The sequence below is a fragment of the Ranitomeya variabilis genome, chromosome 4, assembly GCF_051348905.1.
Source record: "Ranitomeya variabilis isolate aRanVar5 chromosome 4, aRanVar5.hap1, whole genome shotgun sequence".
Classification (NCBI taxonomy): domain Eukaryota; kingdom Metazoa; phylum Chordata; class Amphibia; order Anura; family Dendrobatidae; genus Ranitomeya; species Ranitomeya variabilis.
In genome coordinates, this window is record NC_135235.1 from 646,371,806 (window position 1) to 646,388,379 (window position 16,574).

The window sequence follows — 16,574 nt, forward strand, 5'->3', positions numbered from 1 at the left end:
AAAGAATGACTGTACCCTGGTCAATGGGTATGGCTTTGTCTATTAGGTCGAGAAGGAAATTAGTTTGACCCTGGTAGAGTCTGCCTTCAATTTTTAAAACTAGGAACATATATCTTGCATTCTGATCTTTAATGCATTCAACAAACTCATGTGTAAGGCTTTTGTGAATGAGGATAGCTTCTCCCTTACTCTTTGATTGGGTGTTGTTACATAGGTACCAGTGGGCATAGTATATGTTTTTAGAGGTAGGGGTAGGGGTATGGGTTCCTTAAAGTGTGCTTCCTGTAGGCACGCGATCTGTACCTTTTTATTTGTGGAGTGATCTAAGAATTTGGCCCTTTTTTCCGGGATGTATATTAAAGTGTCGACATTGGATTGAGTCACTCGGTGGTCCGCTCCCCTCAGAGTAAGATGACTGCAAGCATCGATGGCCATTTGAAGCAACTGTGGGAAAAAGACAATAGGGTGAAACAAACATAATTATCGTTCGGGGTATAAGTAACCATATTAAGTAGAACCAAGCATGTGGGGGTACCCGATCCCCTGGCAGTGTCCCTTCGGGGAGAAAGTGACAGCTAAGCATCGTGAGCACCAAAGCTCCTTTAAGAATTACATTGCTGGAAAAAAGACTAACCAACCGACTATGAAAAACATTACTGAACGGCAAAACTATTAAACTCCCATGGGATTACAGTGGGGCCAATGGATCAAGGTGAATATTCAGTTGATAGGTGCTAGCAAGGTTAAGGCATTAAAACCTATGCATTTTGTCAAATATTTGTATGTGCTTCCCTGTAAAGCTACCCCTATTTCCCACACGACTCCTTTCAAGGAGAAAATGTTAGGCTATTTGTAGACTAACAGCCAGTTCAGATGGAGTAAGTAGCTAAACATGGGCCTCCAGGATCAAGGTCCTTTTCTGGGCATCTGCGGCAGTCTCCGGGAGTGCTTGGTGACTCTCTGGGGGAGATTAGTAACAGATGAAGCCTCCCTGAACTGCCCATAATGAGGTCAACCGTCCACCAGAACCGAGAACAGTGTAAAAAAACTGTGACCACTGTAGGATGAATATTTGTGGGAGATTGGGTTGTTTTAAAAACTCCGGTAGGTCTATCGGGGTGAGTAGTCTGGTCGAGTGTCCATTGTGTCTAACTTGAAGGGAGAATGGGAAACCCCACCGGTAGAGGATATCCTGCTCCCTGAGGGCGTATGTGAGTGGTTTCAAAGCAGCTCTCATTGATATCTGCCTAGACAAGTCAGGGAGGACCATCAACCGCTTGTCTTTGGATTTGAGCAGGATCTCCTCCCTAGCTTTGTAGTAATGGACTCACCAGATGACATCTCTTGCTTTATTGGAGTCTAAGTCCATGGGGCGTAATGCCCTGTGAGCTCTGTCTAGCTCTAATAAATTAACTTTTTGATGATATCTAATTTTGTGAGAATCAACTGTTTATTAGACATCAATTGTCCTCAATGAAGGATAATGCATGTCCCAAATAGTACATACAGCTCTGGCAAAAATTAAGAGACCACTGCACAGTTTTATAACAATCAGCTTCTCTACATGTCTGACAGCCATTCCATTCCAGTGTCAATTGAATTCAAACCAGAGTACACCTCATTCTACTTAATGTGCTTCTGATTAGGAGATCACCTGAACCAAATCTTATTTAACGAAGGAAAGTTTAAAAAACACTGCTGTGGTTTTCACAATCCTCTTGCAAAATGACAAGCTGGATGGTGAAACAAGTGCTAGTAATATCCCAAAAGTAATAGGAATGAAAAAAATAACTTTTAAGAATGCAAAAGGAGTTGAAAAGAAAAGTCCTCAGTGAGGAAAAGAAGGGCTCAATTCTGGCTTTACTAGCAGAGGGACACAGGGAGCGTCATGTTGTCTCCATCCTTTAAATTTCTAAGAAAGCAGTCCATTACAACGAGGTCAAGCAGCAAACATTGGGGACAAATCTACATACCGGCAGAGGGCGAAAACGACTCTCCACTCACCGGGATGACCATCATCTTATTTGAATGTCACTCAGCAACCGCAGGATGACATCAAGTGACCTACAAAAGTAATGGCAAATGGTAGCTGGGGTGAAGTGCACGCCAAGAACAGTTCGTAACAGGCTCCTAGAGGCAGGACTCAAGTCACGTAAAGCTAGAAAAAAGCCTTTCATCAATGAAAAGCAAAGCAGAGCCAGGCTGAAGTTTGTCAAAGACCATAAGGTTTGGACTATAGAGGACTGGAGTAAGGTAATCTTCTCTGATGAGTCTAATTTTCAGCTTTGCCCAACACCTGGTCGTCTAATGGTTAGACGGAGACCTGGAGAGGAGTGGAAGCCACAGTGTCTTGCACCCACTGTGAAATTTGGTGGAGGATCGGTGATCATCTGGGGATGACTCAGCAAGGCTGGAATTGGGCAGGTTAATCTTTGCGAAGGATGTATGAATCAAGCCGCATACAAGGTTATCCTGGAAAAACAGTTGATTCCTTCTGCTCAGGCAATGTTCCCCAACTCTGAGGACTGGTTTTTCCAGCAGGACAATGCGCCATGCCACACAGCTAGGTCAATCACGGTGTGAATGAAGGACCACCACATCAAATCCCTGTCATGGCCAGTCCAATTTCCAGATCTGAACCCCATTGAAAACCTCTGGAATGTAATCAAGAGGAAGATGGATAGTCACAAGCCATCAAACAAAGAACTGCTTAAATTTTTATACCAGAAGTTGCATAAGGTCCCCCAAAACAGTGTGAAAGACTGGTGGAAAGCATGACAAGATGCATGAAAGCTGTGAACAAAAATCATGATTATTCCACAAAATATTAATTTCTGAACTCTTCCTGAGTTAAAACATTAGTATTGTTGTTTCTAAATGATTATGAACTTGCTTTTTCTTTTTGCATTATTTGAGATATGCAAGCAATGCTTTTTTTTTTGACCATTTCTTATTTTCAGAAAATAAATACAAAATTTATTGTTTGGAACTTCGGAGACATGTTGTCAGTAGTTTATAGAATAAAAGAACAATATACATTTTACTCAAAAATATACCCATAAAGAGAAAAATCTAACTGAAAATTTTGCAGTGGTCTCTTAATTTTTGCCAGAGCTGTACATATATATTATCATATCTATCTATATATCTATCTATCTATATATAGATCTATCTATATCTGTGCGCTAAACATTATTCTTCAATGGAGTATGTAAATGAAGAGGTTGGACAAGAAATGACATCACAATTCTTTTTTTTTTGTTGTTAAATAATAGATCTTTATTTAGCCTACAAAAACGCATACAAATCTGCATGAAAATCTGCATAAAAAAAAACGTATCAAATCTGTGTGGATTTTTACCTGCGTTTTCTGACAATAGATGTAGAATCTGCGCAGAAAATTCCGCAGGCAAATCTGCAACGTGTGCACATGTGAAAGAAGGCAATGATTCGGCTCAAATACACCTATCCTTTGTTAAATGTATAAAGCTTTAGGGAAGCCAAACTAAAGCTTTGTGCATTTGACAAAGATCTGTGTATTTGAGCCGAAACGTTGCCTTTTTTCATATGTGCCAATATATTTTTGCACTTTTTGCTTTGAACATTTCTTGCGTGCTGTGTACAATATTTATTTGTCTGTGTATATTGGCTGTTGGGTTGTGGGTTCCAACAAACTGTGGAGTTGTACAGCTTGCTATTTTTGATATTCTTATGCTGTTTCACATTGTGTTTTATCTACTAGTATTATTATTATTATTATAGTGCCATTTATTCCATGGCGCTTTACATGTGAGGAGGGGTATACATAACAAAAACAAGTTCAATAATCTTAATCAATACAAGTCACGACTGGTACAGGAGGTACAGTATCTATCCATCTCTACCTCTCTCCTTCATGACCTAGTACATTTCTGTCCGTCAGAATAAATATTAAGAGGAAATTGGGTAATGTCCTAATAACCATAGCAAAATTCACGTAAAAGCTGATTAGTGACCCGTTCTACTCCTCAGAACATATACAAAACCCAGAAATCCCGAAAATATGCATGTGGCCCAAGAGTGGTCCACATGTAAATCTATAGTTTGGGCAGCTACACAGACTTTTGCACACTGGTGGCACCAAGTCATAACATTACTTGACTGATTCTAGGGTCAAAACCGTATTACTCTGTGAAGCACGGTGGCTCAGTGGTCAGCACTGTTGCTTTTTCAGTAATGGGTTCAAATCCCACCAAGAACAACATCTGCAAGAAGTCTGTATGCTCTCCCCGTGTTTGCATGGGTTTCCTCCGGGTTCTCCAGTTTGTCTCCACACTCCAAAGACATACTGATAGGGAATTTAGATTGTGAGCCCCAATGAGGACAGTGATGACAATGTATAATATAATATAAATATGTAAAGTACTGTATAATATGATGGTGCTATATAAGCAAAGCATGATGATAATAAAAATTCTATTTGTAAAAAAAAAAATGTATCATTAGCAGTTAAAAGGAACCTATCAACCGATCCATGCAGCCCAATCTGCGGACAGCACGAATGAGATCCTGGTAGAACGATTGCAGGCACAAGGATATCTTTGCCATTTCAAAGAAATTATTATTTATCCCCTTCACCCCCCCCCCCCCAAGCCTGTTTTCACCTTCATGACCAGGCCATTTTTTTTTCAATTCTGACCAGTGTCACCTTATGAAGTAATAATTCTGGAACGCTTCAACATATCCCACTGATTCTGTGACATTTTGTATTTCGTGATAGTCATAAAATTTGTTCGATATGACTTGTGTTTATTTGTGCAAATATCAGAAATGAAACCTCAAGAAAAGGACATAATACCCAAATGTCAAAAACTACTGTCAATAAGTTTATTCAATTATAACAAAAGGTATTAAAATGGAGAAACTGACAAGAATAATACATAGTGCAAATCACTAGACATATCAAAAAGGGTACAGATCAACCATACTGGAAAATAAACCTCAATGAAACAAGGTGAATACCAATACATATCCTAAAAGGTCCTAAGACCAAATAAAGTGCAGGAATAAAGTGTCTCTCAGCATAAGTACCAATGAAGAGATGATCCGTAGTTCCCCAGGACTCCAGCTCCAACGTACGTTTCACCTCCGTGGCTTTTTCAAGGAGTGAAGGAGGAGTAGAGATCTTGATCTTTTATACGTGACCCCAACCAATCGTATCATACACAAGATACCATGTGATACATACAATATTAAAACAAAAATAACAACCAAAAAAGGGATGCTGTAACATAGAGAAATACTTAATTAAATTAAACGCATGTATACGCCAAATACAATACTTAAAAACATTCTCCAAAACGACACACACATAAAAATAGCCGGATCTCAAACCGGAAATGACGTAACGCAACTGTGCTCTCATAATATAATGTTTCAAGGCACCGCAATACGAAAAAAATACTTAATTAAATTAACCGCATACGTATAACAGATACAATGTTTTAAGAAATACTCCAAATCAATGCGCGCAAAGTAGGAGATAAGCCAGAACTTCAACCAGAAGTAACGAAGCGCGGCTGTATTCACATCATGTGACATTTTCAAAGACACCGCGATATGAGAGTGCGTTCCACCTTGGACCGCAAGCGGTGCACTACCAACGCCGATGACGTGTAGCGTCTGTACTTGCATCATGTGACCTACAAAAATGTACCAAAAAAGAGTGCGTTCCCCACTGGACCGCAAGCGGTACGCTGACATCGCTAATGACATAAGAAAATAGAACAAGGTAAGAGGTGTAACCACCCCGGTTAGTAAGACATCCGTCACAATAGATATTAAATGAAACAGAGAATAACAGTCAGCTTTAACAAATGAAGAAATCCGGACTACAGAAATATATAAAACACCAAGATAAAACCAGCATATAGAAAAAAGCATATATATGAGATGGGATATACATAAATGAGACTGCATATAAATAAAAAACACAATATATATAACATGGATAAATACTGAATAAAGATGACGCATCACAGTATGTGTGAAAGCGGATAATTCACCGCTTGCACACAATTAGGAGGAGACATCGAGTGTAACACAATAAGTCCAAAAGGACATGCCAAATGTGATAATGTAAGGAAATATATCAATCTATATAATATAAATAATATAATAATATAAAGTGCCTGGATAAATAAAATTAAAAATAAAAAATATATATGTAAAAATAAAAATAAAAAAGTGCAGTGAATCATGTACTCCGTAAAATGATGTACTCCGTAAAATGGATGGACTTCAACTGGAGGATAATATGGTCTTGGTTACCTGTGACATCGAATCCCTTTATACCTCAATAAAACATGAAGATGGTTTGACGGCCGTTGAACAGTTCCTGATCATGTCCAATCAAGATGGTGAGTTTTGGGGCTGCATTGGGGCTGCGGCGGTGATCCCCCTGGTACCAGACTGATGGGTAAGAACTATTGAACCGATGCTAGTCTAATATATGTTGATTGGGCAAAACGGGTCCCCACTGTGGGTTGGATAAAATCTGACGAGTAGTGCTTTGGTTCAAGCTGTTCTGTTACCGTTTAATATGCACTAGTAGCACTTTACAAATGAAATGGTTTCAGTGTGCCATTGGGGTAGTCACTGCTGTGATGATTTTTTCAGTGTTTTCCGCAATGTTCCCTTGCTGTATTATCACTTTTTGTGATTACTTGTTGTAATATATATTTTTTCTATAAATAAAAACTTGTTTTTTTATCTTGTTTATAAAATGGGACTTATACTCCGTTTATTATTCTCTGGTTAACTCAATGTGCTCTGGGAGTGTCCTTTATTGGCTAAACTGATTTTGTATGTGGCCATCTCTCTAACAACATACGACGAGTATGTGTGAGAGATCAAAAGTATTTTTGTTCATTGTGGGATGTCTTTATTATAGGAATTTTCATAGTCTATGAACCTGAGGTGTGCAGGTTAAACATCTCCCTTGGTTTGTTCATCCCCATGTGAGTATAAGGGCTCAGTCACAATGAGAACAATGCATATTGTTTTAGTTACCTAAGTTACCTTAATCTTTTGGAATACATGTATTATTGTTGTGTAGCAGTTTTCAATAAAACGATTAAAAAAATGGTGAGTGGTGGCTGCTAGAAGTTTGTAAGTGTGGTGTGGATATGTGAGATGATTGTGCACTTAGTTCATTTTCAGCCTATAGTAGTAGTAGTTGTATGGACAAGTGATTGTGAGAAGTGGAGTCCCCCTTTAGAATCACATCCAAGTCAGCAAGTGGGTGATGTTTATGACATTCCAGTTTATACGATCTGAGAATACAACATCTATACGTTCTATCTCCTGATATGTTCTCAGTATTATCTCCAGTAATTGTGATATTACATGAGATCTTTATGATGTTACGTCATCATCTTATTCCCATTCAGGTCTTTACAATAGTGCATCCTCTCAGTGGAGATCTTCTATTTAAGAAAATTTTCCTGATTGACCCATCAAGCATGAATATGGACAATGAGAAGATGGTGGAGAGGATATTACACCTCATCCTAGAGATCCTCTTCTGGCTTACTGGAGAGGTGAGAGGTTCTGATGGCATCACATTACATCATTCTTATCTATGGGAATAACAGATGGACAGAACTGGAGAGGTGAGGACTCTGGGAATGTCTGTAGTGAGATTTATTAATGTGTCTCTCCATAACCAGGATTACACAGTAGTGAAGAAGACCTCTAGTGAGCGCTGTCAGGCCCCTGTGTCTGAGGGATGGGGAAGACCCTTGAGCTCAATCACGGGGCCTCCACCTCACCTCCTGATACATGAGGACATCAATGACCAGAAGATCCTAGAACTCACCTACAACATCATTGAGCTGCTGACTGCAGAGGTGACACTACTGTAAATGCTGGGACATTATACAGTAACGGGATCTGGGGGATGACGGTATGATTGTATTTGTCAGGTTCTTATAAGATGTCAGGATGTCGCCATCTACTTCTCCATGGAAGAGTTTCAGTATTTAGGAGAACACAAAGATCTGTACAAGGACGCCATGATGGAGGTTCCCCAGCGCCTCACATCACCAGGTAATTCACAGGACTAAATACACATGGCCTATAATATCAGTATATAAAGAAGAATTAATTCAGTCTCTGTATGTGTTTCCTCCAGTTCCGTTATATCTCCGCACACTGCTCGTCTGCGTGACGTCCCCTTTCACCGTACACTATACTATGCCCTCTTTCACAGCCCCTCCTTTATTGTCCCATAATGTCCCCTATTGCCTTATAATGTCCTCCATTGCCCCATAATATCCCCTGGAAAGTAATACCAAACACAAAGCAAATTTCATCTTTAGTGTCTCCTGGAGATCTTATTGGTGCCCGCTGCATCCTCGCCACCACTGTGGTCTGGCTCCAGCAGCAGTGTGATGAGATAAGTGACATGCTGACCTGACAACGCCAATGTAAGCCGGGACATGTATTCATATCTAAAAAACATGAATACATTTCAATATACTATGGAGGGAGCGGCGTCTCCCTCCCTGTCAGCTCCAAGGCCCGCACAACATCCTTTAGTGTGTCGTATGTTACCTATGGGGCCATATGTTGTGCAGGCCTGCTCTAATTACCCCACAGATGTCACAGTTTTTATCTACAGTAGTTATAGCACAAGTTTCTCTCCGTTAATAACTTTCTTCCGTAGCCAGTTTTCTCCCCATATTTCTAATCTGACATGTGTCACTTGATGTAGTAAATAACTTTAAAATGCTTCACCTGATCCAGGTGATTCTGTGATTGTTTTATTTCCATGACACATTGTATTTTTAATTAGTTGAAATTTTAGGTTAATTTGTTTTGAGTTTCTTTATGAAAAAATCTGAAATTTGCCAAAAAGTTTTAAACTATTAGAAAAGTTCAAACATTGATTTTTGTATGCCCTAAAAGCAAATAGTGATACCACACAAAATATCTAATATATAGCATTTACAGTATGTCTTCTTTACAGCATTTTTCAAACATCCTTTTTATATTTTTAGGATTTCAAAAGATTTAAACAACCAGTTATCATATGTTCAAGGACATTTACAAAACCTATTTTTGGGGGACCAAATTACTTTAAATAAATTAGTGGGATGCATTAAAAGAGGCATAGATGCTCATGACGAGAACATAGTTTTGCCTCTATACAAGTCACTACTGCGCCCACACTTAGAATACTGCGGACAGTTATAGTCTCCAGTGTATAAGAAAGACATAGCTGAACTACAGCGGGTGCGGAGAAGAGCAACTAAGGTTATTAAAGGAAAGGTGCCGCATTTTATTTTTTGTATTAAAAATGATTGTTTATATAAACAATTATTTTTAATACAAATTTACATTTTTTAACTTTAACATTTTTTTTATTATTAATTTTTTTTTCAGCCACTGGGCGCCGCCATTTTGCTTTGCAGGAGTGTAAGTGTAGCTGCACGGCACTTTCACTCTGCATTTACGGCAGCCCAGGGCATAGAGATCTGCAGTCGGGAGCCGACTCTATACCTACCATTGTAAGCTGCTTTCTGCTGTGTCTGGCCACGCCCCCTAAGCCGTCCACAGCACGGCAGAGGCAGGAGACCAGCGCCATCTTCCTGGAGCTCACACTGCAGCTGTGAGCTCCAGCTCCCAGGATAATCACAGGAGCCCTGCAGTCATAGGAGGAGGAGGAGGAGACCAAGGACGGGAGGGAGAAGGACTCAGCCGGGAGCCGTGAAGTAAGTATCAGTGGGGAGGGGGAGAGGGAATCTAATCCTCTCCTTTGTGGTGCTGACTGAGCAGTTATCTCCTCCCATGTGTGTTACTGTGCTGTGTATCTACTCCTCTCCTGTGTGATACTGTTTGCTTAGCCATGCATCTAATCATCTCCTGTGTGATACTAACTGAGCTGTGTATCTAATCCTCTCCTGTGTGATACTGTGTGCTGAGCCATGCATCTAATCCTATACTGTGTGATACTATGCTGAGCCGTGTATCTAATCCTCTCCTGTGTGATACTATGTTGAGCCGTGTATCTAATCCTCTCCTGTGTCATACTGTCTGCTGAGCCGTGTATCTAATCCTATCCTGTATGATACTGTCTGCTGAGCCGTGTACCTAATCCTATCCTGTGTGATACTGTCTGCTGAGCCGTGTACCTAATCCTATCCTGTGTGATACTGTGTGCTGAGCCATGCATCTAATCCTATACTGTGTGATACTATGCTGAGCCGTGTATCTAATCCTCTCCTGTGTGATACTATGTTGAGCCGTGTATCTAATCCTCTCCTGTGTCATACTGTCTGCTGAGCCGTGTATCTAATCCTATCCTGTATGATACTGTCTGCTGAGCCGTGTACCTAATCCTATCCTGTGTGATACTGTCTGCTGAGCCGTGTACCTAATCCTATCCTGTGTGATACTGTGGGCTGAGCCATGCATCTAATCCTATACTGTGTGATACTATGCTGAGCCGTGTATCTAATCCTATCCTGTGTGATACTTTCTGCTGCGCGAGTATCTAATCCTATCCTGTGTGATACTTTCTGCTGCGCGTGTATCTAATCCTCTCCTGTGTGATACTATGTTGAGCCGTGTATCTAATCCTCTCCTGTGTCATACTGTCTGCTGAGCCGTGTATCTAATCCTATCCTGTATGACACTGTCTGCTGCGCCGTGTATCTAATCCTATCCTGTGTGATACTGTCTGCTGAGCCGTGTACCTTATCCTATCCTGTGTGATACTGTGGGCTGAGCCATGCATCTAATCCTATACTGTGTGATACTATGCTGAGCCGTGTATCTAATCCTATCCTGTGTGATACTTTCTGCTGCGCGAGTATCTAATCCTATCCTGTGTGATACTTTCTGCTGCGCGTGTATCTAATCCTCTCCTGTGTGATACTATGTTGAGCCGTGTATCTAATCCTCTCCTGTGTCATACTGTCTGCTGAGCCGTGTATCTAATCCTATCCTGTATGATACTGTCTGCTGAGCCGTGTATCTAATCCTATCCTGTATGATACTGTCTGCTGAGCCGTGTACCTAATCCTATCCTGTGTGATACTGTGTGCTGAGCCATGCATCTAATCCTATACTGTGGGATACTGTGTGCTGAGCCATGTATCTAATCCTATCCTGTGTGATACTGACTGAGCTGTGTATCTAATCCTATCCTGTGTGATACTGTCTGCTGAGCCGTGTATGTAATCCTATCCTGTGTGATACTGTCTGCTGAGCCATGTATCTAATCCTATCCTATGTGATACTGTGCTGAGCCTTGTATCTAATCCTATCTTGTATGATACTGACTGAGCTGTGTAACTAATACTGTCCTGTGTGATACTGACTGTTGAGCTGTGTATCTAATCCTCTCCTATGCAGTCCTCTCCCCCGTTATGTGTGATCTATATGGCGGTATTATGTGAGATCTATATGGCGTCGTTATGTGAGAAGTATATGGCGGTACTATGTGATGTATATGGCGGTATTATGTTTGATGTATATGGCGGTATTATGTGTGATCTATATGGCGATATGTGAGAACACTGGTGGTATTATGTGAGATCTGTATGGCGGTATTATGTGTGAAGTATATTGCTGTATTGTGTGCTCTGTATTATGTGTGCTCTATATGGCGGTATTATGTGAGAACACTCTGGCGTCGTTATTTGCGATCTATATGATGGTATTATGTGAGAACTATAGGACAGTATTATGTGTGCTCTATACGGCGGTATTGTGTGCTCTATATGGCGATATTATGTGTGATCTATATGGTGGTATTTTGTGAGAACACTATGGAAGTATTATCTGCAGAAAGCGGACCCGATCTATGGTGGTTCCGGTTGAGCACCTGCACGCGGGTCTGGGGTAATAGAGGGGGCAGCATGACCTCCAGTTAGGTGCAGTCAGGGCTGGTGAGGCAGCTGAAGAGAGGGGTCTCATTTTTATCGTTACTATATGGCTACATTTCCTTCCCAGCGTCACCCCGTACTGCGCCTGTCGCCTAGCTTTCACACATCGCTAGGACAGGATGGAGAAGACAGGATCTGAGGAGGAGAATGGGGTCTTTGCATGCAATGTCTGGATCAGAATAGGCCACCAATCCGCAGAAATGTTTCCTGGATTTCTGTGGAGCACACGGTCCATCCACGTGTATAAAAGACAGCGCTCTATGTACAATCCCTGGCTGCTCCGCGCACCAAACGGGGTGCCCCCCATAGACCAGCACACTGCTCTCCTGAAATACTCTGTGCTGCTGTCACCCTGCTCCCTCCACCACATATCTCCCAGAATCCTTGCTGCCTGCCATCCTCGGTGACTGTCTACTTGTCAGTATAAGGCTGCGGTCACACGGTCAGTATTTGGTCAGTATTTTACCTCAGTATTTGTAAGCCAAAACCAGTGGGTGATAAATACAGAAGTGGCGCATATGTTTCTGTTATACTTTTCCTCTAATTGTTCCTCTCCTGGTTTTGGCTTACACATACTGAGGTAAAATACTGACCCAATACTGATAGTGTGACGGCAGCCTTACTCTGCAGTCACCAACAAAATGGCTGCTCACTGGGTTCCTGAATATCATCCTCTTATCCCTTAGCAAACACCCAGGAGGGGAGGAGTGACATCACACACGTCAGCAGACTCCGCCCATAATTACTGCAGTGCTGTAATGTGAGCTAGTTGTACACTAGGGTTTTCTGAAATTTCAGCAGCTGCTCCCCCTAGTGTTTAAAAGTGGAAATGCCAAACCTTTTAAAATTATTTTTCATATTTTACTAAATTAAAAACAAATGATAATATTTTTTAAGAAAATGTAAACATTAATTCTTTACATTTTTTCAATCGCTGGAAAAAAAAATTTTTTGATGGCACCTTCCCTTTAAGGGAACGGGTGAAGTATAATACCAAGACCGATTATTAAACTTTGGGTTATTCAGTGTGGTTCCCCTTGAGAAAGGCAAAAGCCGAAACGTGCGTCGGGGTGGACAGGGGTGAGGTGCCAGCCCACACCGTGAAGCATTCTCAATATCTAACTGGTATGTACACTTATAATCTACTCAACGTGAATGTGCTTTTGTGTATAATTTTCTGGACCTGTGGTCCAACATAGGTGTTTCAACTATATTTAATTGCACAGTCACCATGACTTTTTGTCATAACTGGTTTGGTCATAATGTGGATATATAGGCGCCCGCCACCTGTCTTTTTAGGTGCGTGCTGAGTGCAGCACGGGGATTTTCCCTATGTCGTTTTTAAACCTGGAATGATTATTAATAAAGCTTGTTACATATATTTATTTGGACTCTATGCTGCCTTTTTTTCTATTGGTTTTTGTCAATTTGAATGCAGTGGTCCAATAATGGTCCTATATTTGGTCCCATTTTTTCTGGTTTGAACATACCCTAGTTTTGGGTTCTAATACGATGCTGGTGACCTCATATTGTTCCACCTTAGTGCTTTACTTAGTGTGGAAATATGAAGGCTTAGGGGCGATCTTATTATAATGTACAAATATATGATGGGACAGTAAAGAGATCTTTCTAATGATTTTTTTACAACTAGACCTGCAACAGTGACAAGGGGGCATCCTCTACGTCTAGAGGAAAGAAGGTTTAATGATAATCACGGACAGTGATACTATGGAACTCTCTGACACATTATGTTTCAATAGAAGATTCACTACTAAAATTCAAGAAAGGTCTGGATGCCTTTTTTGAAAAATATATTATTATAGTTTATGGATACTATAATCTGTGAGAGAACAAAAATTGCAATGAAAAACAGAAATTCACTATATTGTTGAAATATTTCCAATTTTTTTCAATTTTACAAGTGGAAATAGAAAAAAATTGACCCTATAATATATTTTCCAATTTCTCCTGAATCGGACAATATCATACTGTTTAGGCACATAGCAGAGCTGAGAAAGGAAGGAACACAATTTGGCTATGGGAATTCAGATTTTGCTGGAATAGATTGAGGGCACCATTTGAAAATCACCGAAGGTGCCAAAATGGTGGAAAAACAGAACAGTAGAAAACCACATAAAGTGACCGTGTTACCCTCATAGAATTCATCTTTAGGAGTGTGACTATTTTGACTCCACAGCTAATCTCTGAAAACAAGCATGCAGTTGTTCCTGGAGAATGAAAATAGCAGATATGCCATTTTAGTGCCCAATAAGTGGTGCCCAGCTTGTGCTTCTGGATACATGACCACCACAAATTTTTAATTGGCTTTACGCTGCTACAGCAATGCTAAAAATGTGGATGGAAGCCGTATTTGAGCAGACAGCAGGACTCCGAAACAAGGGGTTTGGCTTTTGGAAAACAGATTTTGCTGTATTGGTTCATGGATGTTGTTTTTCAAGGTCTGCTGTTATATTGTTAACTGTTTTTGTCTTGGTAAATAATTTAATTTTGCTTCATAACATTAATTTCTTGGGTAATTTAGAAATGTTATGAAACTATAATTCAACGTAGTTTATTAAAAAAATATTCTTTATTCTTGGCAGGTGACTGCTTCAAGAGTTCAGAGGGACAACTGACATCTTCAATTTTTAAATCAGATCACCTTTCTGTCACTCAAGATATAGCTGACATCTATGCCACTGTTCCAGAAATACAGTCATCCTTTCACAGCAAAGATCTATCATCTAATCCTTTTAAACAGGTCCTGTCTTCTGATTCATCACAGACTATTAAGAAAAATAAAAGTCACAAAATAGGTGGTAAAAATCTGACTGCTCTTACAGCACACAAGCAATTTTTAAGTGTAGAATGTGAAAAAAGTTTTTCCCTCAAAACATCTTTTGTTTCAGATCCAAAAATTCACGTAGAGGAGAAAAGATTTTCTTCTTCCGAGTGTGAGAAATATTTTAATCCAAAATTAGAGCATGTTAGACAAAAAAGAGTTCACACAAGGAAGGAGCCGTATTCATGTTCAGAATGTGAGAAATGTTTTGCAAGAAAGTCAAAACTTGTTGCACATCAGAGAACTCAAGCAGGAGAGACACTATATTTATGTTCACAGTGTGGGAAACATTTTAACAAGAAATCAAATCTTATTAAACATCAGAGAACTCACACAGGGACAAAGCCATTTTCATGTTCAGAATGTGGGAAATGTTTTCCAGATCAATTTTATCTTGTTACACATCAGAGGACTCACACAGGGGAGAAGCCGTTTTTATGTTCAGAATGTGGAAAATGTTTCGCAGATAAATCGTATCTTGTTAAACATCAGAACATTCACACAGGGAAGAAGCCATTTTCATGTTCAGAATGTGGTAAATGTTTTGCAAATAAATCGTATCTTGCTACACACCAGAGAACTCACACAGGGGAGAAGCCATATTCATTTTCAGAATGTGGTAATTGTTTTGCAGATAAATCATATCTTGTTACACATCAGAGAACTCACACAGGTGAGAAGCCATATTCATGTTCAGAATGTGGGAAATGTTTTTCAAATAAATCAAGTCTTGTTACACATCAGAGAATTCACACAGGTGAGAAGCCATTTCAATGTTCAGAATGTGGTAATTGTTTTGCAGATCAATCAACTCTTATTAAACATCAGAGAACTCACACAGGGGAAACGCCATTTTCATGTTTAGAATGTGGGAAATATTTTTCAAATAAATCAAGTCTTGTTAAACATCAGAGAACTCACACAGGTGAGAAGCCATTTCAATGTTCAGAATGTGGGAAACATTTTAACCAGAAATCACATCTTGTTACACATCAAAGAACTCACACTGGGGAGAAGCCATTTCCATGTTCAGAATGTGAGAAATATTTTACCAACAAAAGGAGTCTTACTAAACATCAAATATCCCACAAAGGGAGAAGCCATTATCATACCTAGAAGGTGGAAAATGTTTTACCTGTAAATCGTATTTTATTGACTGCAAAAGAAAACACACAGGTGTAAACCATATATTTTTGGCAAACGACAAGGGTAGACATAACCAATAGTCAAAGTAACAACTAAGAAGTAAACGAGAAAGTAAGTTAGAACTTAAATTGAAATTAAAACGTGAAGTTATTAATATACATTTTAATCTAAAAATCAAATTAAATGCAATATTCCTTTGAATATTTCGCAGTTACATATTTATATATTCACTATTTGGAGGACAAGAGTATTGAAACATCTCCCCTTTAACCTCCCAAAAATACCCAATATTTCCTCCTCCCTCTTCTTCTTAACTCCCAATCTCAGCGATCTACCATTCATCAGTCTCTTTCAATCCACAATGTCCATGTCTTTAAGTTTTCTGTACTACAATAATAAACTTGTTTATATTGCAAATTGCTATGTACATGTGCGATCCATTTCTTCTTTATTAGACCATCTGGTGTTATCCATTCCAATTAAAATAAAATGTCTCCCACTCCCCACCTCCCTTATCTAAATTTGTAATGCTGGGGTAAGATTATCTATTCAGAGACCTCATATACGGAAATATTAGGGCTACAGCAACATCACATATTTTATACAGAAGAATAGCGGGATATCCATAGTTCTTTATACAATGATATATACCA

General features: G+C 39.7%; 1 protein-coding gene across 2 annotated transcripts in view; it reads left to right on the forward strand.

Annotated features, from left to right (window-relative positions):
• LOC143767362 (uncharacterized) overlaps positions 1-16,349 on the forward strand; it is a 461,494-nt gene extending 445,145 nt beyond the window's left edge. The window contains exons 1-4 of one of the 2 annotated variants that reach the window (XM_077255627.1): positions 7,261-7,580; positions 7,710-7,889; positions 7,965-8,088; positions 14,537-16,349. In XM_077255627.1, coding sequence (XP_077111742.1) covers positions 7,350-7,580; positions 7,710-7,889; positions 7,965-8,088; positions 14,537-15,891 — 1,890 coding nt within the window. In that variant the 5' untranslated portion in view covers positions 7,261-7,349 and the 3' untranslated portion in view covers positions 15,892-16,349. Of the gene's footprint in view, positions 1-7,260; positions 7,581-7,709; positions 7,890-7,964; positions 8,089-14,536 lie in introns of those variants that run through there. The other variant, XM_077255628.1, reaches the window with a different exon arrangement.
• Positions 16,350-16,574: the final 225 nt, after the last annotated feature.